This window comes from Solanum verrucosum, unplaced genomic scaffold (assembly GCF_900185275.1).
Source record: "Solanum verrucosum unplaced genomic scaffold, falcon-dt-bn FXZP01000182.1, whole genome shotgun sequence".
Classification (NCBI taxonomy): domain Eukaryota; kingdom Viridiplantae; phylum Streptophyta; class Magnoliopsida; order Solanales; family Solanaceae; genus Solanum; species Solanum verrucosum.
Window position 1 is genome coordinate 4,937,029 of NW_026020378.1, and position 26,718 is coordinate 4,963,746.

General features: G+C 36.8%; 2 protein-coding genes across 2 annotated transcripts in view; both read right to left on the reverse strand.

Annotated features, from left to right (window-relative positions):
* The window catches only part of LOC125838565 (3-ketoacyl-CoA synthase 11-like), an 80,301-nt gene that overhangs the window by 7,622 nt on the left and 45,961 nt on the right, over positions 1-26,718 (reverse strand). The gene's annotated exons all lie outside the window — the stretch shown is intronic.
* On the reverse strand, positions 878-26,706 carry LOC125838561 (carbon catabolite repressor protein 4 homolog 6). Its single transcript, XM_049517613.1, has 17 exons — positions 26,505-26,706; positions 25,891-26,428; positions 14,819-14,985; positions 13,475-13,540; positions 12,986-13,038; positions 11,556-11,637; positions 11,415-11,458; positions 11,138-11,219; positions 7,990-8,082; positions 7,787-7,819; positions 7,574-7,665; positions 5,686-5,924; positions 4,788-5,587; positions 4,562-4,653; positions 4,296-4,380; positions 1,134-1,260; positions 878-959 (listed from the first exon to the last, which is right to left on the reverse strand). Exons 1-16 carry the CDS (start codon positions 26,601-26,603, stop codon positions 1,171-1,173), a joined length of 2,655 nt encoding a protein of 884 aa, XP_049373570.1. The 5' UTR covers positions 26,604-26,706; the 3' UTR covers positions 878-959; positions 1,134-1,170.

The following is a 26,718-nucleotide window of genomic DNA, read 5'->3' on the forward strand; positions in this document are numbered from 1 at the left end:
TGTATTACAAGTGTATTAAAGTGTGACAAATGTATTATCGATGAATAAAAATTGTATTATATGTATATTAAGTAATAAATATTTTCTTAATATATTGCATATCTACGTAAGTTTAGCGAGCAGTTTTGAAATCATTTTAGGAATACTTTGATTTGACATATACGATCCGTTGAATAGTTACATACTACATTGGATCTTTGTACATGAGTAGGGGCAGAGCTAGAAGGTTCGACTGAATTCCTTTTACTAAAAATAATCTCCTGTGCAAATAGGCAAATAGGGTAAAACAACTTTTTGAGTATATTGAAATTGTTGAAGCAACTTTACCATTTCGTCAGATTTTTTTTTTTTTTGTTGTATAAAATCCTGATCCCGCCACTATTTACCTAGGTGTATAGGCGATATGATTTACCAAAAGATTTTATCACAACAAAAGTATTTACTTACAAAGAAAAATGAAGTAATAGTTTAAAGGGAGAGGAAACTCGTCATGCCGTTTGAACAAGAGCTTACACACTTTCTATTTGTAATTCTTTCGAAAAGACAATTCCAACTACTTTTTTTGCTGTAAATTAAGTGAACAATGACATTTTTCATCTTATCTGAAGCTTAAGAAGAATACTGAACAAGTTAGCAAACAAAAAGCCATCGAAATTAAGGATAAACACTCTGACGATAGCAAAATGTGTTGCAGTAAGAACTTGATATTACTACGATCTGCTTCCTCAGCTCAATTAGTAGGACCTCTAGAGTCCACTTCTTCCCAACACTATGGGTAAAAGGGATAAAGTAAAGACTACCTTTAAAGCAGAACTCGAGTATCAATTAACTTATCGATGCACTAGCATTTTGAATCATTAGTGGTTAAACACCTTTATCCTTTCTTCATATCCAGGTTGAAGCTCTTCCAAGATGAATCTATCCCTTCTTCCCCCTAGTAGAACAAAAAGTTCTACTTACTGCAAAGGATGAAGCTATAAGATGGACCGTTGGTTTATAACTTCTAGAAATTCCTCCAATTGAAGGATGAAATTCCAAATTCAAGAGAAAAGACGGTATTAACACATTTATGTAGAAAACCAGAGGGAATGCTCCTCCAAAGACTGCATGAAAAAGCTTCAACTTTTATTTACCTGAAAACTCATACAGTCCTTTGGAGTGGACATAATTTTACTGCTTTTGGACGCTAGTATTGTGAATCGATATATCATTTGTAAAAGCAAATTCCGAAACCAGAGCAATATGATCACTTCCCCATTTCTGGATAGTAGCGAAACAACGAAAGAAGAAAATCTGTTCAATACATAATCACATGGCTAAAAGACAAGTTATTAATGAAAAGTGCATCTAACAAATGTAAGAGTTGTAACAGAATAAGCCAATTCGACTGCATTGTAATAGAGTAATAATTTTTTTCCACTTCATGCTATCTATTAATGTAAAGTTCGTATGAATATAAAAGAGAACGGGGCATTTGCAGATCTTATCCATGTTATAGCTGAAACTACTGGGAGCCCATATCTTTAGAAGTTTCATGTCTACCATGAAACTGCATGGTTCATAGACAACTGAACTAATTCCAATATGTACTTTTTTCCCAACAAACAATTGAGTCATATGTCATGTGCTCATGCATGCCAAGAAGAACTAAAGAAACAGCTCACGGATCATGTGTTTTCTACCATTGTAAGCAGGGTTTGGCACTTTAACACAGAAATGTTTGGTGTATGGATTATGCATTTTTTGCAATTGCATTGTTGCTTTCCCTTTGATAGCTTGTACGGTTTAAAAAAACATAAAAAAGACATCTACCAATGATTATTAGAAGATTGAAAAATGACTGCTTTTGCAGAACTACCAAAAATAATTTCAGTTCTTAGATGACTGCACCATTCTAAAAATTAAAAACAAGAGAAATAAAAAATGCTACTTATAATACTTCAAAGGAGGTCAATATAGCTTTTACTGACTATGGAGATGGGCACATCTCTAGACATGTTACTGGCTGCTAAAATTTTTCTCATGCTTCGAGTGATTCCAGTCTCAGCCCTTTAGAAATACCCACTTGCCTCTCAGAAGGATAAATGACCAGTCAACTAATTAATGTGAATTTCTTAAAGGTTTAAGTGCATAACTCGAATGGTGTTTCTATAGTCTCTCTGTCCTCTTATTGTTAACAGCTCGTTTGGTTTGTCATATAAGAGAAAATAATTCCGATATAAAATCCAATATAACTAAATTATTTGGTTTCTGACATAAAATTCTGATTTATTAAAATGAATCATGTATAACAAATAGTACAACATTTGGTTTCTGATATAGACTTCTCCATTACTAATACTACAAAATCTATGCAGGAATTTATGTATTACTTAATGCAGGATAGATGTGAAATAAGACTACTCATACCAGCAATCTGAATAAGAACACCTAAACTGACAAATATCCTCAAAGCTATGATATGTAATATTCATACATTGCAATCCCCGCATAACTAATAACAGCCCAGTGTTATCCTAACATTATATAAAATTGTTACATGTATTAAAATCCTTGCATAACTAGCCATCATCCAAATGACCCCCAAGTGTGAGTGTAGAATATAAGAAGCGTTAATATCTTATGTTAGTTGTTATCCTGCATGATCTAAATTATGTTTGGCATTTAGAAATAGGTACATCCAGTACTCATTGAATAGTGTCACGTCTCTTATGTTAAGTATTTTCCATATTACGTGTGATATGTTTGACAATTACAAATAGGTAAGTCTTGCTTCTGTCAAATTGTCAAGTTATAAATACACTAGTTCTTTTAAATAATAATGCTGTTTGGGCCAACTAGTGTGCATCTTGACCACCAAATCGGGTATCTGATCTTCCCACCATAACAGATGCTGCGTAACTCTCTTACAAAGCTTAGACAGATGAAACGAAATAAACTAGCTTTTTTGCCTTAGCTAAGATCTGAACCTTAGTCTCCCATCCTTATCTTTCCAACTTCATTGATTGCCAGACTACACTGCCAAACAACTTTCCTCCTATTCACATGGTATTGAAGCATCTATTATCTAGATAGAGATCCAAATATCTTCCGCATATTAGAGAACGGCCTTATGCCACCCAACTTGCTAAAATTTTCTTTGTTTTCCTAGTTCTACAATTTTTGGCTTCATTCGGTGGAACCCAGAGGGTGCACAATATTAACAGTTACAAAACATAGCTTGCTTGATCAATAACATGAAACATGCTCAAGATATATGACTGCATGAATCAACTTGAGGGTGAGTGTTAGATATGTGTAATCATGTAAGTGTAAATAATTAAACCTAATGTAATATAGTGTTAGTGACCCCATCAAAAAGGGAAAAAACAATCTTGTCTATTGTTAAGCGTGGCCATGAAAGGATTCAGGTGTAAGACATTTCATTCCATATTCTTTTAATTCTTTCAAACTTTTCTTTTATTTCTCACAACCTCTAAGGATTTTTCTCCAGTTATGGATATTTCTTTTCTCCATCTTCAAATTCAATATTATTTCCAAATTGAATAAGTATATTACCTCTTGATCAAAATGGAACTTACCTTTCTGAGAAACTTCAAAGTTTCCCTGTGATGTTCATGGGCATAGAAGCCTCGCCCTACTTTAGAAGCAAAAATTATATTTAGCTTGACTTACATTTCTCACCAAAGTAAGTTACTCTCGTAATTTCACCAGTCATATTTGGAATTGTTAATTTTAAAGACAAAACCTTAGACATTGTCCACATTGGGCAAATATCTTGCGCCATGTTTGACACCTAAAGTTTAAGTGTTAAAGTACTCATACTATCAAATCATGAATACATCTTTCTATTCTCATAGTCTCACACTCTTTGCACTCAACAGTCTAATGAAACTTCCATACCTGCCAGGTTTACGTTAACAAATGTGCATCTATCTTGACCTGGAAACTGTATCTGAGCTTCTCTCAAGTATATGACAGTAAGTCGATGATCATGAATTAATATTTCAAAGATCTGTAGCTAATGTGTCATAAAAGTCAACTTACAGGCTATTCTTAAGGCAGCAGGTACATAAGTGATAAAGGATTGCAGGAAGTTAAGTTGCATTTCATCCCTATCACAAATTAAAATCTAAATTTGGCATCCACAGCACTAAAATTTGAAGGCCATTATATGAGAGGAGATCAAACAAATGTTTCCCCATGCATAATAAAAACAGAGTTCTGTGCAGCAAGGATGAATCAGCACTGTTGTTCAGTAAAGAAATTAGTCAGAGTTTCTTTTATCAATATACCTTAGTAGGGAAACCTCTCACAAATTGCATGGCATTTTTTGGAATCGGAGCAAGCACCCTCGCAGTCTGAAGGCCTTCAGAACGCCTGAGTGTAATTTGAACAATAAGTTTCTCATGTCATTCTTGATTTCTAACTGATGGAATACCAAAACCACTAACCACAGATTGTGGTTAGATTCTTTAGGTACCCTAATATCAAGAGCATTTCAAATATGTCGTGAATAAAAAGGCAGCAGAAGCTAAGGAAGAATTTAAAGGATGCTCACCATATATAATCAACTGTACCCATGAAAAGCCTGTGATAGCTGGTCACCTCAGGTTCTCCTGTTGAATCTCTTGTTCCAGAAAAATCCTGCAACTGCCAATATGTGAATTGCAGAGTTAAAAAAAGAGCAAGTAGTAACCAGATTACCAGCCAAGAGAAGAATATATTGCTCAGCCGTATGATTGGAAAAAACACATAGACTAAAAGTTTTTTTTAATAAGAGCTACCTCTACTTCCCTATATGCACTTGTCAACTTCAGATTATGTTCCATTACTTTGCAATCTGCATTGCCTGTAGCAGTTTCTATATCAATTGGAGTCCAAGCTGATGGATCATAAGTCGAGTTCTCTCTGTCAACAACCTCAGAATCCAAATTAGGAGCATCATCTGCAATCTCATCACTTAAAGAACACGACTCTAAGGAACCGTCACACTTCTTTAATGACTCATCCAATTCCTCAAGAGAAGTTGTTTGAAGTTGGTCAGAGTCTGATGGAAAGGAACCAGCTTCATCATGTAACTGGGACAAAAATGCTTCACGATTTTCGACTAAAAGTTCATCTTCTTTTGTGCCTTCAGAGACCACACTAAGTGACAAGTTGTCCATCTTTTCGTCCAACAAGACATCAAAACAAGTCTCTGTGTGTGAGTTTTTAAGTTCACGTGATATTTTAGGGGAACTCTCTTTATCAATTGACAACACACTTTCAGAGCTTTCCGGAAGAGAAACTTCATGTACATTTGAAGAATCAGAAGATAGCCCCGTCAACGACACATCTGAACAATGGGGTATTGTAGGTCTGTGAATGCTCACCACATTTTCAGAATCAAAATCACCTACTTTGGACTGCCCATCCTTTTCTCTCTCTGAATCAATTCCTGAACACACTTTTGCTTCAAAAATTTTGTGAGAAGAGGTAGATGTGGCATTAGGGTTGGCATTGTTATATCCACTCTCGGAGTCCTTATCATATTCATCTTCTTGACAAGATTCTAATGAATTGGCTTCATGACTCGTACCTTCAACTGGAAAAATGAGCTTTCATCACAAGAACTACTTGGATTTTCTCTAAAAACAACAAAAGAAATTGAAATAGTTTAACCAAAACTGTCAGCTACATTACCATGGATTACTCTAGGCAAATCAGCCGTACTCTCGGAGCATGAGATAACCACACAAGAACTTCTCAGCTCATATTCTACAGAACTCTGAGGCACAGATAAGGTACATGCAGAAGATCCAGTTCCTGAATCTTTTTCAGGAGTCTCAAATTTCTGTTCAGCTGATGCCATCTTATTATCTTTTACCTCTCTCTCACTAGCCACTTCAGAGCTTTGAGTAGAGTTAACTGCATCCTGGTGTCTGTGGTATCAAAAGAGAATTCCAGTTTTAGAAACATCAAGGGTGGATCCAGAAAGCATTCAAAAATAGAAAGAACACAAGATCCTTAGTAAAAAATAGAAACCCAATTGCATTTTTGAATAGGCCTGTGCTTCAAGCTCAACATGAATATGTGATCAACAAATCAAAAGAAATGATAGATGGACAACCCATAATGATTTTGCATATTATTATCTTTTTCACTGCAATCCCTACAAGCCAAATTCAAATCCTCAGAAACAATGGGCCCCACATTTGGTGAGTTATTTATCAATAAAAGACAACATTAGAAATGATTAGATCAGAGAGTGAAGCTTCCTTCACATTTACTGAAAGAACACAAGATTCCTTCCTTAATATAAAATATAGAAACTCAAATGCAATTTTTAATAGGTATGTGCTTCAATCTCAACAAATCCAAAGAAAGGACTGGTGGACAGCCCATAATGATCTTGCATTTTATTGTTCTTTTTCATTGCAATTCCTACAGGCCAAATTCAAATCCTCAGAAGAAATGGACACCACATTTGGTAAGTTATTTATTAATAGACAAGATTAGAAATGATTAGATCAGACAGAGAATGCAAGTAAAGCACATTGAGAATAAAATGACAGAAGGTGCTTGAGATAATTTGATATATTTAGTGAACTTCTCAATAAACCGGCCTAAAGGTGTGACAGTACAATGATCCTTTGAGCCTAGAGGACCAAAAGGACAAGAGGCAAACCAAAAATCACATGGAGCTAAATTTTCTAGAATGACCTACAAACTCTCTAGAACACTATGAAAGCAAAGGATCCACATTAACAAAGGCTAAATGTTCAGTTTGTTTGTTCAGTTGGAGCTTTCTCACCCCTGTTAATCGTTGACTTGTTTTTGGACTTTGTTAGCTCCCAAGCTCTAGCATAGACTTCATGTACCGGTGCTAAAAAAATATTTTTTTGTCTTTTCTGTAATGGAGCTAAGAGGTTTACAACTATAGTAATATGGCATCTCCCTACAATGATAATCTCTTAGTTTCGCCAAAAAAAGAAAAGAAAAGAGAATCCACATTAGCAATACCAACTATAGGGATTAATGCTTAGTTGTTGTTACACTTGTATCAAGTCCAGTGTTTGTCAAGAGTCTTTTCTAATTTGATTAGAAACTTGTATGCCAGTGTAGAGATAAGAGTGAATTTTAGAACCTCTAGTTTTAGAAAGTCACCGATTTACCTTAAAAATACATTATATACAAGTATTGTAATGTACTGGGCCTAAATAGAGAAGAATGATATACAGGATGGATTAATATAGTCCACCCCCAGACCATGCAAAACGAAACCCGGTATTTAAGTGGAGAAGGGTAGAGGGGCGGGCCCATTATCCACCGAGTTTAGAAGGTTGTGATTGGTCCAAAGGGCGGGTCACAGACGGATTTCTCGGTTATCAAAAAAAATAAAAAATATAGTCCACCCCAAATAGCTAGGAATTGGGGCCTAGTTGAGCGATGATATTGAAGTAGAAAACTTGTAAGATTATACATAAGCTGTTCCAAGGAATTCAGAAGAAAAGGCCAAGGAGAAAAAACTGTACTACAAAGTCTCCATGAATTTACTGTAATTTCTTTTAACAAGGTAAGAAGTCAATACCTAGCACTAGCATTGAAGCTATGCTTCACTGTATTAATTGTAGCTGATTCCTGTCCTGACACTTTATCCCGAGGCACTTCTGATAAGTCTAGCTGTGGGAAAAAAGTATCCAAAATGCATTCCAAAGCACAGAATCATCATATCCTCAGAGAAGGCACAGAAGAAAAAGGGGTGGGGGCAGCAGCAAGAAAGAAAATATTGTCTGAAGCTTACTCTTTCCTCGGCAAGATAGTTGTATAATGGACTCTGGTAAAGGAGAAAAAGAATAAGGAATTATTGCATGGATTCTGGTAAAGTGTAAAAAGATGAATAGAACTATTGCACAACATAACATTCTCACAGGTAAGTAAGAGTAGAATATATGCACTGATGCAAAAACATGACATAAGCGCTTCAATGGGAATTATTGAACCCACCTTTGGTGTACTGTTGAAATCTCCACAAATCACAATAGGAGCATTGTCCCAAAGTTTTGAAACACCATCAGCCTTATCCAGAAGCACCCTAACCTGGTTGTCGCAAAATTTATTTACACTAAACAGAAGAAGAGTTGAATCCAATCAAGTGGTATATCCCTTGCATCTAAAATGCTAAACTAAAAAAGATGCGTCAATCATGAATTGAAAGCAAACCAACTTTATGAGTAAACAAACAAGACAGATCTGCCAAGTATGCTATCCTAAAGGAGGGAAGTAGGATGGAAACGGGACGAGACGGGAGGGGGAAGGGAAGAGCAGGTTGAGCCTTAACCCACAAAAACTTGGGAAAATTTCAGAAAAATATAATTACCCAACTTACATTGAAAAAATATAGCCCAAGACTTACATTGCAAATCTTTAGCCCAAAACACAATAACTCATTCCCGTTAAGAAAACGTTTTTGCCGTTGTTTAGGTAGCCAAATCAGTGGCATAGTCGCTACTTTCTTGCAACAATGTTTTAAAAATCTGATATAGAACATTAGTCATCCAATATACAATAATATATAAAACATACATTCCGTATACAACAATATACAAAACTTTCATATATCTTTTTTACAGCAATGTTTAAAAACTTGATTTACAATATTGTACAACTAATGTACAACACTATACAAAATTATAAGAGGTGTTTATACATCCATATACAGTACTACACAATATTATACACTAATATACAAAAATTGAATTCGTCTTCTTCTTTGAGTCCAAGCACCAAGTCTATCCAAAACACCTCAAAATTTACACCAGATCACCCTACATTTCAGATTAGTTTCCTCAATTCCTACCCGATCTTTTGTAGCAATACCCACTCAAGATGAAGCTTGTTTTAGAAAATCCAATTTTAAAATTTTGAAGTTTCGAGCTACAACAATGGACACCTATGGAGTTTCTGCAAGCTACATCCACCCCAAAATTCCGAACTGGAAGCGGCTCCCCTCCAGTTCCCTCTTTGATTTGTGACACGTGTCATTTCATACATTTAATGGCTAAAATTTTATTACAGTATTCAATATATCACAAAACAAAAATTTGCTTCTCTGCTTTTGTGGGTTTCCCTTCATTATTTTGTTTTCCTTTTGCACATTGCTATGTACTAACTAGTAACTACTGCACACAATTTTCTTTCTGTTTGACTCCGTTTAAAATTAGTACTCCTATATGTTTTATGTGAAAACATAATAAGGAAGAAGAACGGAAGATAATGGTGATTGAGAGGTGTTGGTCTATAGTTGAAAAGTAAGTTTCAATTTACATAAAAATTGCGCCAAATTAGGTAAGAAGGTAAAACATGGGCTAATTTTGGTAGCATTGTTTCCCCAACTGATAGAGAGTGTAATTATCTCATACCTCGCCCCCCATAAATTCTCTTTTTACTTTTTTCTTCTACTTTAATGTTTACATCTTTCAGTAATATCTGTACCTATTATCCTTTTTTGACCTCAGAAGTACCCTTGAATACCTACAAGTTTTGCATCAGTCTCGTAAAAATTTAAAACACAAAACTCGCGGTGTTCTAATGAACCTTCATTATTCAATTTTTAAGTGTTGCTGGCCGAACTTTTAGTTTATGACTAAGAATTAACTAGTCTACTTTATATTAAAGAAATTCAAGAATTTGGATGTTCACGTTATTAAGTACCTATTGAGTTGAAGACAGAGTAACAAGCAAGACAGTTCTGCCAAGTATATCGTTAAGGGAGGATAACATTGTATGAGCATCAGCAAACAGATTTAGCAGAAAGAGAAGGGGATTCTACTAACTCCTATAGAAGCCGTTTAAATGCTGTGTTTGGGATAAATACAGTTTTGTTTTTACTGTCGGAGTTTTGCAGAATTTGGAGATCAAGTAAAACAGTATAGGTTCAATGCTGATTCTTTTCTTGATAAACATCTGCTTCTTCCCAATATGGAAACTATTTGAGGAAAACAGGTCCTCATATCAGAATACTCAAATCATTCCAGATTATATTCTACCATCAAGTTTGGGGGACATTGATATTTCGTTGCCTTTCTAAGCACAACTGATTTCCCTAGATTGGAGCTGTTTAATGTTTTATCTCTCCATGAAATATCAACTTATCCAACTTTCAGGTTAAGAAAATCTATAAATAAAATATATATTTATATATATATATATATATATATTTTAAAAAGGGCCAACATGGGAGCCCTCATGTCCTCTTATTACAAGAATGATTGATAAACAAAATTAAGAGAAAGAGGTTGAGAGACGCCATAATTCAAGAATACAAAATACACTTCAGATACTCTGTGTTTACCCTTACCATGCCATTACAGAGGGAACAGCATCCCAAATGCACCTATAGGGTGCTATAAATAACTTCACCAACATCAATAACAACTACGCCTCAGTCCTAAATAAGTTGGGATCGGCTATGTGAATCTTCATTTAAGCTCATATCATATCATCCTCATAATAAATAATAAAACTGAAAAAAACATCAAAAATATATATAAAATAATAATGATTAAAAAAAAGTTCTATACGAGTCTAAAACCTATCATCAACTAGTAGCTTTCACCTATATGGATTCTTTCCTCCTACTGTGCCCTATCTTTACCTAAGTCTGTATTGATACCAAGCATTTGGAGGTCTTTTAAGACCACTTCCTTCCATGTGATTTTAGGTCTACCCTGTCCCCTACTATAAATAACTTCAGTAGATAATAAAAGAGAATAAAGAGTTAACAACGTAAAATATAGCAGGAGCGAAGAAAGAATAACAGCCTTGGACATTGATTTTCTAAAGTCATGTCAATTTATTCTATTAAGCACTTTCCTCTGATAAACACAGAGGTTGTATTCACTTAATCACAGAAACATGACAAATACTAGTTTCTCTTTAAATGCATTTTAGCACAGAGGGACAATCAGTAAAGATACATACATGAGCAATGACTACAATCTAGCAGGTTGCTAATGTGTGAAGTAGAGTAACGTATGACTGGATAACTACCAAGTATAGGATATACAAGTACTGGATAGCTGTTTCGGAATAAATTCATGCACACATTGATGTGGTGAAAATTGAAAAGACAGTATTAATTGACAAAAAGTACCTGTCCGAGCTTAATCTCTCCCCTTCTAGGATTGAAAAGCACATGAGTATTACAAATTACAACCTTATTGGAGTGACCAGGGCTGCAAGTGCAAAAATTTAGTTGGCGATAAGGAAAAAAATATGAAAACTAAATGAAAAAAGAGGCCTAGCATGCAAAAAGTTCCAGCAGAAGTGAGGCCTTAAGCCCTCAACAGATATTTGATCAATAAGGTACAAATCAAACATTCAAGAGTAAGTTGTTATACAGTGCAACTGCCAAAACAAAGAATACCTACCTTGCTAAGGGAGCTGGTGAACAATTATTTTGCTGACCAAGAGACTGTTAGCAAGAGACAAACACAACATCAGAAAAGCAAGTTTTGAACTTGAAGATACCCACAGTAAAGCAATGAAATACTTAAGAAGAATTTACGCACCTCAAATACACATATCTGGGCAACATTATCCCGAAGCCCAAACTTTTTAAATTCAATAAATTCTTCATGCACCAACTTGAATCTAACATAAAAATTCAAATAAAATTCAGACTAGATAATATCATGGACCAGTAGTTTAGATGCCATCACACGTACTGCATCTTGCCAAAAGTATTCGCGCCAAAAGGTTAAAATTAAGATGATAACACAAATCGTTGAATAGTGCATTGAGGAGCTGAGACTAATCAAGCAAAAGAGTAAGACTTAATATGCCGGAATTGCGGTTCTCTAGACATACAGTCAGATTATATTTGCCAACAGTCTAGAAATGACTACCAGCATGTTTAAATGACCTCGAGCATATCAAGCAAGTTCCAGCTTAGGTAAAGTACAGAATCCACACAAATAGACATGCACATTACCAAAGATACTACAAAAGTGGCAATGATGTAACATAAGACTGGATTCTGTGACACCAATGTTTACATTGAACAGACACATAGTTAAGAATCACTGAGCTAGTAAGCACATCAACGTACCTCATTACTATGCAAATCAGTACAATATATTCAATAGCTTATATACAAGCTTTTCAAACAGCCAAAATCAGTGACTATGTTTTTACCAGAAATGATACATCATATATGGACCAGCAGTTGTCATAAGAAAACAACCATCACTGGCAATGAAGTACAACAAGAGTTTAACATTTGTCAATATAATATTAGGCGTAGAACTGCCAAAAGATACAAATCTATGGAAACCAGGAAGCAAAAATACTAACAATATAAGAACTATAGGGACAAAATTTTGATATTCGTGGAAGTTCAGACGATGATGATCATAGCATGAGGCAAGTAAAATCTAACTAGTTAATCAAGGAAACAATATGCACTAAAATGTGATTGATTGGTTGATTATGTTTGCTAATGCAGAAAGAATTATGTTGATCATAGAATGAGGGGAGTAAAATGTGATGAGCTTATCAAGGAAACAATACACACTATGGTTGGCTGATTGTGTTTGCCGGTGGAGAAAGAAATATTATGCTGTTAGCACTCCTCCATAAAGAACACTTTTATCAATCCTTAAGTCATTTATTATATGTGCAACAGAGTTCTATTGGATTGCCAAAGGAAGGAAGACAAATTTTGAGGACTAACTATTAGAAATCACAATTGAATAGAGCCTGTAAGAACTGCATAAAATCCAGAAAAAACAAGCTAGATAAAAGCCACTGAAGAACACACATAACAGCTAAAAGTGTCAAATATCTGCAAAGGCATGACTAGATCAAATGTACAAAACACTGGATCAATAAACAAAAAACATTTTAAATAAGGGCTTCCTCATGCAACAATTAAGTACCAGCACTGTCAATTTAGTCTATCCTTCCTATTTGAGGGTGCAAAGGAATAGAATTTTCTTGCCTTGATGCATGCCAAAATATTGCACATCCATCAGCTGGATCTCCGGTACGCCTCTACATCAAATATAAATCATGTTAATCAATTCCACGTTGCACAAGAAAGTATTACTATAAAACAAAAGACTTGGAATTTATCAAGGAAATCATATAATGGTTCCAATTTAGCGAATTAGCAACTGAAATTATAAACCCTCCTTGTTTTGAAACACATGGAGGATTATTCAGCATTCCAAAATCAAGTAAGAAATCCTCCCTCCAAGATGTTTGCTAAATTTATTATTGGGTCGTCATTCCTCTACACATTGCACTTCACAACAAAATGTTGATTCATGATAATGTATGAAATTGGGAAAATACAGATACATTTGGGTTCGGTTGGGCCCTCGCTATGGGTACTTGTTCCACAACATATTAATCAACAGTAAGTCCACCAACAAATAATTTGTAAAATTATTCGACATGTGATAAATAGCATGAAAGCATCAAAAACCTTCCAGATGCCACTGTATCCACGCAACTTCAACTCTGCCTCCAACTCCTGGAATCTGTCAACCTCCTGAAATGAGGAAACATCATACGCCATACCAAGAATTGTTACTTCTAGAAATTATATAAAAATAAAACAATGAAACACAAACTTATAGGTTAAGAATGATAAATAGGGTCATTGGTGACTTACATTAATTTACAAAAAAAACTTTTCTTTCCTGGAAAGATGATTATAAAGGGGACAGGACAAGATTGATTATATTAAGTTTGGACAGAAGATAAAATATATGCGCACATACACACACATATTTTTCTTTAGAAAGGTAAGATTGTATTCTTCAGCATTAAGGGCATGCTGGCAAACCTCCAAAAGAAGTTATAAGACCAAAAGTCAATACAAGGAGAGTAACAATAATTACACAGATCCTAAAAAGTCTACTAACTGTTCAGCTCTTTCTATACCCTCTTCTTTACACCAAGAAAACAAAGTGTTGATACACTTTCTTTGATTTTCTACATTGTGTTAGAGATGATCTCGAAGCAACTATTCAAAGATTTGAAACTGGAGAGATTGGTGATATATTCACATAGAGATTATGCATGATGATCAAGCAGCACTTCATAGTTTGTCACTCTTCACTTATCAAAGAGAAACTCTTAGGACACATTGCCACAGTTTATATGATCGATGACTAGCTTGCATATATATTCACCAAATTCCTTGCTTGTACAAAGTCACACACACACACATATATAGAAGTAGTATGCACCATATTGAAGAGAAGTGCTACACATATTGTGTAAATAGACTAGGATTACATGAAACTTATAAGTTTAGTGTAACCCACTGAGAAATGCAACAATTTATATTGAAGAGTGTGAACATAAAAGAACTCAAGCATAAAACTTATCTTCAAAGATTCTGTCAATTGATAATTATCTGTACGCATCCTCCCAATTCTTTATCCCATGTTTCTTATTTCTCACTATATACATAACTCTCTCTTTCACACACATATACACACATACATATATAGATGAAGATCAAATGGAGGAAAATATATTTTTTTTTATAAATAAAAAATCTATTTGCCTTAACCATGGTTTTAAAATTTTCTTCAGGGGCCTATAGACATACATTTACAAACAAAATTATCAATTCACTGATGTACTGCACCTTTCATACCAAGCTGGAAGAGAGAACCCGTAAATATTAAAATTTAGAATATTTTCCAACATCCTGAATCATACCGCATCAATCTATGCCTATTCCACAACGTCACTGTGATTGACCACAATTCGAAGAGTATAGAAGGTCAACATTAATTGAGAAAAGGGTCATAACCTGAAGACATAATATATCAGCTGACCACCATCCAAGCTCAGAAAGGATACTTCTTTTACGCCATTCCCAGTCCAAAATATGTTGCGGTATGTGAAAATAAAGTTTTCTCTGATGATCAATAGCAAGGTAATCAGCTAGTATGTTGTATGATAAGACTATAAATCGTTCTGCAAAATATAATAGCAAGTAAACCATTCATCAGTTTGGTCGAGACCAATCTTAGCAGACTAAGACCAAAAACTATGACCAGCCAGGATTCGAAAGTAAACAAGTATCTCAAAGATGAACAGCATGAGTCAAAAATATTTAGCCCTCTACAATCTTAAAATCATGACCACATTTCAGCTGACTTTGATGAATGAGTTTGTAATAAATTAATGGAATGCTCCAAATATAGTGGTATAAAGGGAGCAAAGAAATGATTTAACCAAGTTTTTTTCTTTTCTAAGAAGCAACCAAAAGGCATATTCCAGAAGGGACTGGCTTGAAAGGATATATTCCACACTAACAAGCAAGAGGAACTTTTTAATGCCAAAATGAATGCTCCTAGTTCCCGTCCTACTCATGTGTCAGCAATAGGTGGTAAGTTGTCCCCAAAGTCTAAAGACAATGGAACTCGCAAGAGAAAGCATCAAGGCAAGCAGCCCCCTAGAAATCCGAGTGACCATAGGGACTAAACTCTTGTAGGGCTAACACATTGATAAGTGAGGCGTTCACCTGATATACACTTTGAGCCTTAGACTAACACCTTGTGAACACTTTACACCTTAAATAGTTCGCCCTGTTTACTCCGAGTTTTTTTTCTTTATGACTATGGTGTCCAGGCCAACTTTCGCACACCTCGACTAATTCCATGGGATACCTGCCACCTCCCACCTACAGCAGGTACCAAGTAACTCTGTCCACCAAGGTTAAGACATATGAGCTCCTAGATATTTCATATTTGGATTTTCATTTAAGCATGTGATATTGTTTTATGCTATTTTACGGATAGCTACACATGATGCTCGTCTTACTTAAACAAATCTTCAAAGGAGAAATGTGGAGAGTTGTAGCTCATGTTTTTTAAAGGTAATTTTATAAATGAAAACTAGCATCAAGAGAATGTTGGTGATTAGAAGCAATTGCAAAAAACAAGCCTTACTGACTGTGACCAGAACTAATAAACTCGAGTAAGGCTTCTACATCCTCAACATCCTGTCTAACATGTACATATGCAAAGAAACCTAAGACTAATTACATTTTCCATTGTCTTCGAAAATTCTAGAGCTTCTTTCTCACTATATGATCCACCAAATTGCAGCAGGGATGGCATTACATAGCTTCAATTCAAATCCACTCCTTCCTCCTGTTGTCCAACCTTGAAGAAAAACTGAGACATCTCTTGGCATGACACGTGATTCCTAGTATAATGAAGAAGAGGTCCTATAACTGAGATGTGAATTTACAATGCAGAAGGAGATGATTGGTGTCCTCCAATTGTTCTTTACAGAGAGGCATCTCCTGCATATAGTCATTCCTCTCCTCTGTAAGTTGCACTTAGTTAGGCATGCATTTTTGCTTGCCAGCCAAGTGAAAACACTGAACCTTGTAGGGGGCATAGCTTTTCCAGATTTGTCTCCATGGCCAAGAGGGATTTGACCCTTTTTTTTTTTGACAAAGGTAAGAGTTTTGTGTACTAATCTTCAGCACTAAAGGTTGGGAAATTTACATCATGGAGCTACATACAATTGAGTATACTCAAACAAAACTAAACTAGATCCTACTTCATCTTACAAAGAACCTAGGATATCTATAATAGCTATAGGATTATCTACATACTCAAAACTGCACCAATAGCAAAAAGTGATAATGCAATTCATTTTAATCCCGTGTAAAGGACTACTAATGCTCTCATAGCATCTCATAATTCTCTCCTTCTATATGATCCACCAAATCACTGCTGGACAATCTCCATCTGCTTTGGTCTATACTGTCACTATCTTCATTGTTCCAGCTTTCTATAGCCTGACTTACCCTTTGTGGCATGGCCCAACTTGTCCCCCTGAAGCTGATAAATAAGTGTCAAAGTTGTCTAACCAGCCTGCAGTGAAGAAACAAATGCTTGATTGTCTCTGCCTGTGCTCACAAAAAATAACATCTAGGACACATATGTATTCCCCTCTTCATGAGATTCTCCAGTGTAAGTGCTGCCTCTTTTACTACCAACCAAGTAAAGACTGCCACCTTATATGGAATTTTGACATTCCAAATAAGCTTCCAAGGCAAAAATTTGAGTTGATTTCCCATATGATTCAGGTTCTTATAGGCAGAGCTAACTGCGAAGATACCTTTAATGTGATTAATCCACCTGAGAGTGTCTTCACTCTTCTCCCTCTTTCAATCCTCCAAAATGGTCTAGGGTGCCATAAAATTCAACTAGTATATCCACCTCCCAATCTTGTATCATCCTTCTGTATGTTAAGTTTCATCCATGGATGAACCAAACTTCTTGCACATTGGCCTGTTGTTGCTGATTCAACAGATAGATGTCCGGAAAGAGCTGCTTGAGGCTGCCATTTCCTAACCAGTTATCATCCCAAAACAAAATCTTCCTTCCATTTGTTTACATTGAATCTAGTTCTTTGAAAGAAACTATGCCACAAATTTCTAATTGATCTCCAAAGGCTAATACCATAGGCAGAAGTCACTTCCTTAGTTTTCCAGTGGTCTATCTTCTCGTACTTGGCCTGAATCACTCTAACCCAAAGGGCCTGCTCCTCTTTAGGAGATCTCCACAACCACTTCATCATAAGACTTTTGTTTTGTTTCTTCAAGTTTCTAATGCCTAACCCACCTTGTTTCTTTGAAAGAATTATAGTCTTCCATTTGACCAAATGAAATCCTTTGTATTCTTTCTCTCCATTCCACAAAAAAATCCTCCTTAACGCATCAATTCTTTCCTCTATCTTAGATGGGAGAGGAAAAGGTGACATCAAATATGTTGGCAAAGCATCTAAGATTGAGTTGATCAGGGTCAATCTTCCACCTCTAGACAAATACTGTGCTTTCCATCTAGATAGTCTTCTTTCACATCTCTCCACCACCCCATTCCAAATTTCATTGGATTTGCTTTTGGCTCCCAAAGGCATTCCCAAATATACTTTTGGCAGTTGACCTATTTTTCCTCCAAAGATCTCTGTCAGATGTTGCATTCTGTTCACCTCAACAATTGGAAAAATAAGACTTTTTCTCCAGTTGATATGGAGACCCGAAGTTGCTTAAAAAGAATGAGTATCACTCTCCAGATCTTAAGTTGGCTTTCTTTTGCATCACAGAAGATGAGAGTGTCATCTGCATATTGGAGATGTGTGACTTCCAAAAGATGTCCATCAATCTTTAATTCTTTCATTAAAATCCTCAGTCTCCAACCACCATCCTTCAAATTTGAAATATGATTTTGTGGGACTCCAACTGACACTTTTAAGTGCAATTGGTGCATGGTTAGAACACACTCTAGGTAGTAGTTCTTGCTTCACATTGCAGAAACTCTCCCCCTATTCAGAGGAGCACATAATTCTGTCTATCCTCGAAACAACTTCCGGGTTGGATCAGGCCCAAGTGTAGTTCCCCCCTTCTAGTGGTGGATCAATTAACTCCATGTCCACGATAACATCAGAAAAATCATTCATGTACACAGAGGTTCTGGAGCAGTTCCTCTTTTCTGAAACATATCTGACAATATTGAAATCACCCCCAAAAACCCAAGGCCCTGTAAATAAACTCCTAACAGCCCCTATCTACTAGATGTTGGTGAGCAGGGAATAGCAAGATCTGACCGAGAAAGTGTCATCCTTTTTACCTTTTCAATATATATGCAACAGGGAGGAGGAAAGTAGCAGCTACCCATTCCTACACTTCCAAATTGCAAGACACATCTGGTCATTCTTCTTTAACCTCTTTAGAGTCTATTTTGTTATGTGACATATAATGGAGCTACTGATAATTTAGATTCTTCTTTTTGACAAGGTATTTCATTTTTTTTTCTTTTAAGTACTTGAATCTAGATATTGTTTTATAGTATTCCACAATTAAGAATCTGATGATTTGTTTTTCTTTTTTTTGATTTGCACCGGGTGTCCGAGTCTCTTTGAGCCCCGACTAATCCCGGGGGTGCACAGCTGATGATTTGTTTTTCTTTACAAGATAATCATAAATGTGTTAGTCACAGCATCAAACAGATGCTCTATCTAAGCAAGAAATCCATACTCCCTATTAGAAATCAGCAGGTAAGGGAGTTCATAAAGCTAATGTCCTATACATCATTCAATATATCCCATCAATACCAATGGGAGAAAAGATCTATACTACTAGCTTTAAAAATGTACTGGAGTAGCCCTTTTTATGAAGCATCTCTGGTTCCTTTCTCTTCATATGCTCCAACAAATACACCATGGTAATAGTGATCAAACTTTCTTCATGGGCCTTTGAAAGACCTATTTCCTGACATCTATAATCTCACTTTACTGCCTGAAGCAACTACAGAAGATGTTTGGGGACAGCAAGGTTGGAATATTAACTTAGAAGATTGTTGAATGACTGGGAAATTGAGAGAACTATTGATTTTTTGGAGGAGCTTTGAGAAGTTTCAAGGCATCAGAGATGCTGAAGATTCACTGCAATAGGAATGAAACAGCAAAGAGACCTGTACAGTCAAATTTTCCCATCACGTCTTATCAAATACAGGGCAGCAAGCATGCAATTGGCCTTGGTAACATGTATGAAAAGCTAAAATTCCCTACAAAGTGGCTTGTTTTACTTGGTTGGTGGCTAAAGTTGCTTGCTAAACACAGGAAAATCTGAAAAGAAGGGGCATTTAACTAAATTCCAAAAGTTATTATGTTGTGGTGCAAATGAGAATGTGTTCATGGAAGGGCAACTAATCTCTATGGACATCACCCAATCTTCTATACCTATAGGGACCTCATGGGTTCACCTAAAAGAAAAATTTCTAGTGGACCAACATTTACATCCCACACCCTGCATCGTCCCTTCCGTCTTCCAAAGGTCAAGCAAAACAAAATTTGGATGATATTAGCAGTTCTTAGCTTTCTTCACTACCACTATTCATTCTAATACGTCATAGCCAGTTCCAAACTCCCAATGAATTAAAATGATTCAATTGAATAAATCCTCGATTCAATTGTAAGGAGGCAATCCATCCAAGAGATGGAGATTCGGAACCTCCCTAAATGAAAAGATCTCTTCAGTCCTGAAAGGCTCAAACAACTAAGTGACATTCTCATCTATCCTAATAAGATTTTATCCTCATCCTCTCCATTTGCGAACTTGATGCCCCTAGGACTTTCAAGTGGCAAAAGGTTGAGGGACGTGTGACTCAGGCCACAAGTTCGAGCCCTACGCCATGAGAACTAACCTTGTATTTAAGTAGAGAAGGGAAGAGGGGCGGGGCATATTATCACCAAGTTCCAAAGGCTACAGTTGATCCTAACAGATTTCTCGATCATAAAAAAAATCCACTTCCCCGGAGCCAGAGTCTTCGTGATTTCATTCAGCTTCCAAAATCACTATCCAAACTGAAAGTTTTACTATTACCATCACCCTAGGGCTCAAATTTCTTTAGAAGTTCGACTCTTTTCCTGGCAGCCTAAGAAAGGGTTGGGTCACTCATTAGGAGTGTCAAATTTATCTCACCAGCACCATAAGAAGGGATAGAGGAAGATTTTTTGGCCGGAAAGGACATCTCGGGTCTAGGTGGCAGTGAGTGAACCTCACGCACCACCTGCACCTCATTTCTGTCTTCCACTCGTTGGCGTTTGGTCCTGCATATCTGTTTTTGGCTTACTGCACCGGCATTTTCTCGTCAATCACGACACATTCTGGTATTCTTCTAGTGTTGAATCTCTATTTGAAGGTCTGTACTTCATTTTCTCTTCTGGTATTCGTCTTTTGTTGCTACTGAGACTCAGAAATTTGGGTTTGAGAATTGGTTAAACAGGCTTTGTTCAGTCAAATTTAGACATTGTATCAGCTCTCTGACATGGTTGAATATTATTTGGTTTGCTGCCCCGTACTTCTAGTTTGCTGATTCTACAACACATTGTGTGTTTCTTCAGTCTGGTACACTTATTTGAGAGGAACTGGTGGGTTAGACTTGTTGAACTCCTTTTGTTTTCTGTCAAGAATTACACTAGATATATTTGTCAGAAAATGACTAAGAAGACAATTCTTGTTTCGGCTGATGAGTATGCAAAATTCTCTCATTTTCAAAAATCACTTAAGGAACCCATTTCAATTACTACATTTCCGGAGTCAAGGAAAACATGTCTTTTCTCCTCATCGAATAAATGGGTGATTGATTCAGGTGCCACAAATCACATGACAGGTAATTCTAATATGTTTTCTAGCTTTCGATCACATAAAGCACTTTCTCCTGTGACGGTAGCTGATGGTTCAACTTGTAACATTGTGGGATCAGGGACCGTTAAACCAACCTCAACTATCACCTTGTCATTTGTATTAAGTCTACCAAAGTCGGCCTTTAATTTGATCTTTGTCAGTAGAATTACCAGAGACCTTAATTGTTATATCTCATTCTTTCCCGATCATTGTCTGTTTCGTGATTTACAACAAATCAAGTAATTGGTAAGGGGCATATATCCGATGATCTCTATATTCTTGATGAATGGGAGCCTCAATTTGGTGCCTACTCCTGTGTTGTGTCTCCATTCAAAGCACATTGTCGGTTGGGACATCCTTCATTACCTATGTTAAAGAAGCTTTGTCCCCAATTTCAAAATGTTTCTTCCTTAGACTGTGAGTCATGCCAATTTGCAAAACATCACCGCATCTCGGTAGGTCCAAGGGTTAATAAGCGGGTTGGATCAACTTTTGAATTAGTTCATTCTGATGTTTGGGGACCATGTCCTGTTGCTTCCAAAACTGGGCATAAGTATTTTGTTACTTTTGTGGATGATTTCTCTCGAATGACTTGGATTTATTTTATGAAGAGTCGTTCTAAAGTGTTTACTCACTTTTGTGCCTTCCACGCTGAAGTCAAAACTCAATTCAGTGCTTCGGTATGTATGCTAAGGAGTGATAATGCCAAAGAATACATGTCAGAATTGTTTCAGTCGTTCATGAGACAACACAGTATTCTCCATTAGTCTTCATGTATTGATACACCCTCTCAAAATGGAGTTGATGAGAGGAAGAATAGGCATTTACTTGAGACAGCTCGAGCACTTTTGTTCCAAATGAAGGTTCCTAAACAATTCTGGGCAGATGCAGTCTCTACAACTTGTTTTTTTATTAACCGGATGCCATCTAGTGTGCTTGTTGGTAACATGCCTTATATTGTTCTTTTCCTAAACAAGTCTCTCTTTCCGGTGGAACTTAAGGTTTTTGGAAGTACATGCTATGTTCGAGATGTTCGACCATCTGTTACCAAGTTGGATCCCAAAGCATTGAAATGTGTTTTCCTTGGCTATTCTCGACTTCAGAAGGGATATCAGTGTTATTCTACTTATTCTACTGAACTTGAAAAATATTTAGTGCCAACCGATGTGGTATTTTCAGAGAGTACCCCATTTTTCTATGCACCTCCCATTTCTACTAGCCAGGAAGAGGAAGATGAGTGGTTAGTTTATCAAGTTACCCACGCTTTGAAAGAACAATTAAATGTCGCTCCTCAATCTCCCAGTTCTTCTATTGAGCACCAATCGACTATTGTGCCTTCAGAACCTGCTCCGTCTGTGCTAGCAAAACCTCCAATTGTTCAACTTCAATTGAGGAGGAGAGAGACCAATGAAACATGTCCTGTGCCAGTTCCTTCATCATCATATCTTCCGCCATCTGATCCTTCAAAAAACCTTGACCTCCCTATTGCTCTTTGCAAAGGTACACGTACCTGCAAATCCACATATCCCATTGCTAATATTGTTTCCTATGACCACTTATCCTCTGCGTCTAGATCTTTGATAGTCTCTCTAGACTCTATCTTTGTACCCAAACCAGTCAAGGAGGCTTTGCATCATCCTGGATGGTCTGAGGCAATGCTCGAGGAAATACGTGCCTAAAAGGAAAATCACACGTGGGATTTGGTGGATTTACCGAAGGGAAAGAATTCAGTGGGATGTAAGTGGATCTCCACAGTTAAAGTCAATCCAGATGGTTATGTGGCCAGACTTAAGGCCAGACTTGTGGCTAAATGCTATGCTCAGACTTATGGGGTGGATTATTTAGACACCTTCTCTCCGGTGGCCAAACTCACTTTTGTCTGGCTATTCATTTCCCTAGCTGCTTCTGAGAATTAGCCTTTACATCAGTTGGATATCAAGAATGCATTTCTTTATGGTGATCTTCAAGAGGAAGTGTATATGGAGCAACCACCCGATTTTGTTGCTCAGGGGGAGTATAGAAAAGTTTGTCACTTGAAGAAGTCCTTGTATGGCTTGAAGTAGAGTCCCCGAGCTTGGTTTGGCAAGTTCAGTGAGGTATTTCAGGAGTTTGGACTAAAAATGAGCAAATGTGATCATTTTGTATTCCACCAACACTCCGTAGCTGGCACTATCCTACTTGTTGTATATGTTGATGACATTGTCATCACAAGAAGTGATTATGCGGGGATCTCTTCTCTCAAGTCTTTCCTGCATACTAGATTTCATACAAAGGACTTGGGTCAGTTGAAGTACTTCTTAGGAGTAGAAGTAAATAGAATCAAGAAGGGAATTTTCCTATCTCAGAGAAAGTGTATTCTTGACCTGCTTGCAAACACTGGAAAGTTGGCTGCCAAACCTTGCAGTACTCCAATGGTCCCCAATGTGCATCTTATGATAGATGATGAAGATTCTTTTGATGATCCTGAGAGATACAGGAGGTTAGTTGGGAAGTTAAACTACCTCACTGTGACTCGTTCGGATATTGCCTTTGCAGTAAGTATTGTTAGCCAATTTATGTCAATGCCTACCGTCAAACATTGGGAAGCTTTAGAACAAATTCTTTGTTACTTGAAAGGAGCTCCTAGACGTGGCATATTGTATGGCAATCATGGTAATACTCGTGTAGAGTGTTTTGCTGATGCTGATTGGGCGGGATCCAAAATTAATAAAAGATCCACAACAAGTTATTGTTTTTTGTTGGAGGGAACCTAGTATCGTGGAGGAGTAAGAAACAAAGTGTTGTATCTCGATCCAGTGATGAATCCAAATATAGAGCTATGTCACAGTCTACGTGTGAGATTATGTGGGAGTGAAGCATTATACACCAGCAAAACTCTGGTGTGACAATCAGGTTGCTCTTCATATAGCCTCAAATCTGGTGTATCATGAAAGGACAAAACACATTGAGGTTGACTGTCATTTTATTCGTGAGAAGATTCAGGAAAATTTTATTTCCACAGGCTACGTGAAAACGGGAGAGCGATTAGCTGATTTGTTCACCAAGGCATTGAATGGAACTCGAGTTAGTTATCTTTGTGACAAGCTGGGCATGATCAATATCTATGCTCCAGCTTGAGGGGAGTGTTACAGAATATGGTAACAAATCACAGAGTGATTGTAGAATATTACAGAATAATAAGAGTGATTGTAGAATATTTTCTTTTATTTCTTTTGATTGATTTCCTTTTATAGGATTCCTGTAATTGTATAAATACCTTGTATATTCATGAATAGAACAACAACTTCTTTTATTAGATTACAGTAGTTAACACAGTATATTTACAAAAAAAAAACTACGTCGTGAAAATTTTCTGTCTTGAAAGGCTAAAACAACTAATGTGACATTCTCATCTATTCTAATAAGATTTTATCCTCTCCATTTGCGAACTCGATGCCCCTAGGGATTTCAAGCGGAAAAAGATTGAGGGACTTGTGACTGAGGTCACAAGTTCGAGCCCTACACCATACGAACTAAGCCTTGTATTTAAGTCGAGAAGGGTAAAGGGGCAAGACACATTATCACCGAGTTCCAAAGGCTCCAGTTGATCCTAATAGATTTCTCGATCATAAAATAAAATCCTCTTCCCCTGAGCCAGTCTTCCGGATTTCGTTCAGCTTCCAAAATCATTACCTAAACTGAAAGTTTTACTATTACCATTATCCTACCTGACTCACAACACAGTAGTCTTACCCTCCTTCAACTAAGGTGGTTATTGCAAAGTTAGACCTCCTTTATTATCCCTATCAAAGGCAGCATTTAGTTTTCTCCTTATTAATCAGATAATTAAATTCCATTATCAAATGAGCTACCATAAACCATGTAGTTTGGATTCCAAATCTAGGACAGGACAGTATATCAGATTTGGGTAATTCAAAAAAATGCACTGCTTTTTTTGGGTGGAGCCAACTGGGAATGTTGTTTCCGCTTCCTCTCTTTCTTTTGTTTACCTCCCTTCTTTCCATTCTCTCCTACAAGAGTATCTTCAAGTTTAGTAAGTATTTAATGTGTTTTAGAGTATCCAAACTAAATCTTTATACCTATGTTAGACCATTTGACATGATCACATTTAGATTAGACTTTAGAGCAACATTATACTGTTTGTCGCAATTTGCCTTTGTCAAAATGGAAGTTTCATATCAGTTAGAATCACTGGCACTGCAACTCTTCTCCGCGCCATTTGCATATGAACACTTCATATGAAACAAGTAGGTCCTACTTTGTTTGATTATAAAGAATAATCAACCAAGAATACCTATATATATCCTCTCATATTGTACTTCGCTTTTCTCACCACATCCTGTTGTCCAATACGCCAAAGGAACATTTCTAAATTGACCATATTTTATAACTACAAACTCATATCACAAACATAATACACTATCCATATAACGATTTGGATACATGGATTCTTAACTTTATGTATATCCTCCCCTCTAAGCAACAAAAAGAAAACACAACCACAACAATGTCTCAATCTCAAGCATGAAGATTCATCATCAATTGACTAGCTTTAAGTTGGTTGTCAACCTATCACATACACCCTTCTTTTATCCTGGCTTATTGGAATTGTACCAACAGTTGAATGTACCCAAATTGAGTAAATGCGACATTGAAAAGAGATGCAAATTTACCGCAATGAGGTGGAGGTCCAGGTCTAGCATACTCCCAATTCCGAAAGTTCAAAGCCTTGGGAGGCAATGGCCGTGGCCTGAACTGCTGATTCTCATAAAAAATTGGTCTATTAAACTGCCTTTTCTCATAAAAATTTGGTCCATTAAACTGCTGATTCTCATAAAAATTTGGTCTATTGAGCTGCTGATTCTGATAATACTGTGGTCTTAGTGGAGGCTGTGGCATTGCTCTATTGAACTGTTGATTCTGATAAAACCCTGCTGGTGGTGGCATTGCTCTATAGGATTGCTGATTGTAATGAAATGGCTGACGTGGTTGAGGAGACGGCAATTGTCCATAATTATGATGAGTAGGATGGATATTTGGAGATGGTGCCCTAGGCCGGAAAGGTCGAAAAATAGGAGACGGACGGAGATTTCGATTGGTTTCACGAACAGAATTGAAGTGAGAGTCTCCAGTTACAATGTCCTCTTCACTTCGCTCTCCGGAAGGACGGTGCGAAAAGTTTCTCCTGCCGCGTCCCCTGCCTCCTCGGAACTGTAAAGGAGAGTTACGTTAACAGTTTAGAAATGGAAGTTAATGTGAATTTCGTATTTCAGGAAAGTATTCTTACTGATTGAGCAGATGACATGGTGGCGCTGGCGGCGGCAGACGCAGTATCGGTGAAAGCAGCGGCGGCAATGAGGTGGCGGGAAGGAGCAGAGTGCTTCATGAATATATGACCAACATTTCAATTGTGTTACACTAGTGAAAACTGTAAATTGCAATTTTGGGCAACTGCCTCCCTTAAAACGTCGCCGTTTGCCTCCCCTGGGTAACTGGTGATG

Bases quoted from the DNA above. Each gene is read 5' to 3' on its own strand.
- LOC125838561 (XM_049517613.1), bottom strand. From the start codon at position 26,603: ATGAAGCACTCTGCTCCTTCCCGCCACCTCATTGCCGCCGCTGCTTTC. The intron at 14,986-25,890 runs GTAAATTTGCAT...TATATTTTGCAG, and splicing joins TGGACCTCCACCTCATTGCG to AACGATTTATAGTCTTATCA. The intron at 5,588-5,685 runs GTAATGTAGCTG...TCATTTTTCCAG, and splicing joins TTTGCCTAGAGTAATCCATG to TTGAAGGTACGAGTCATGAA.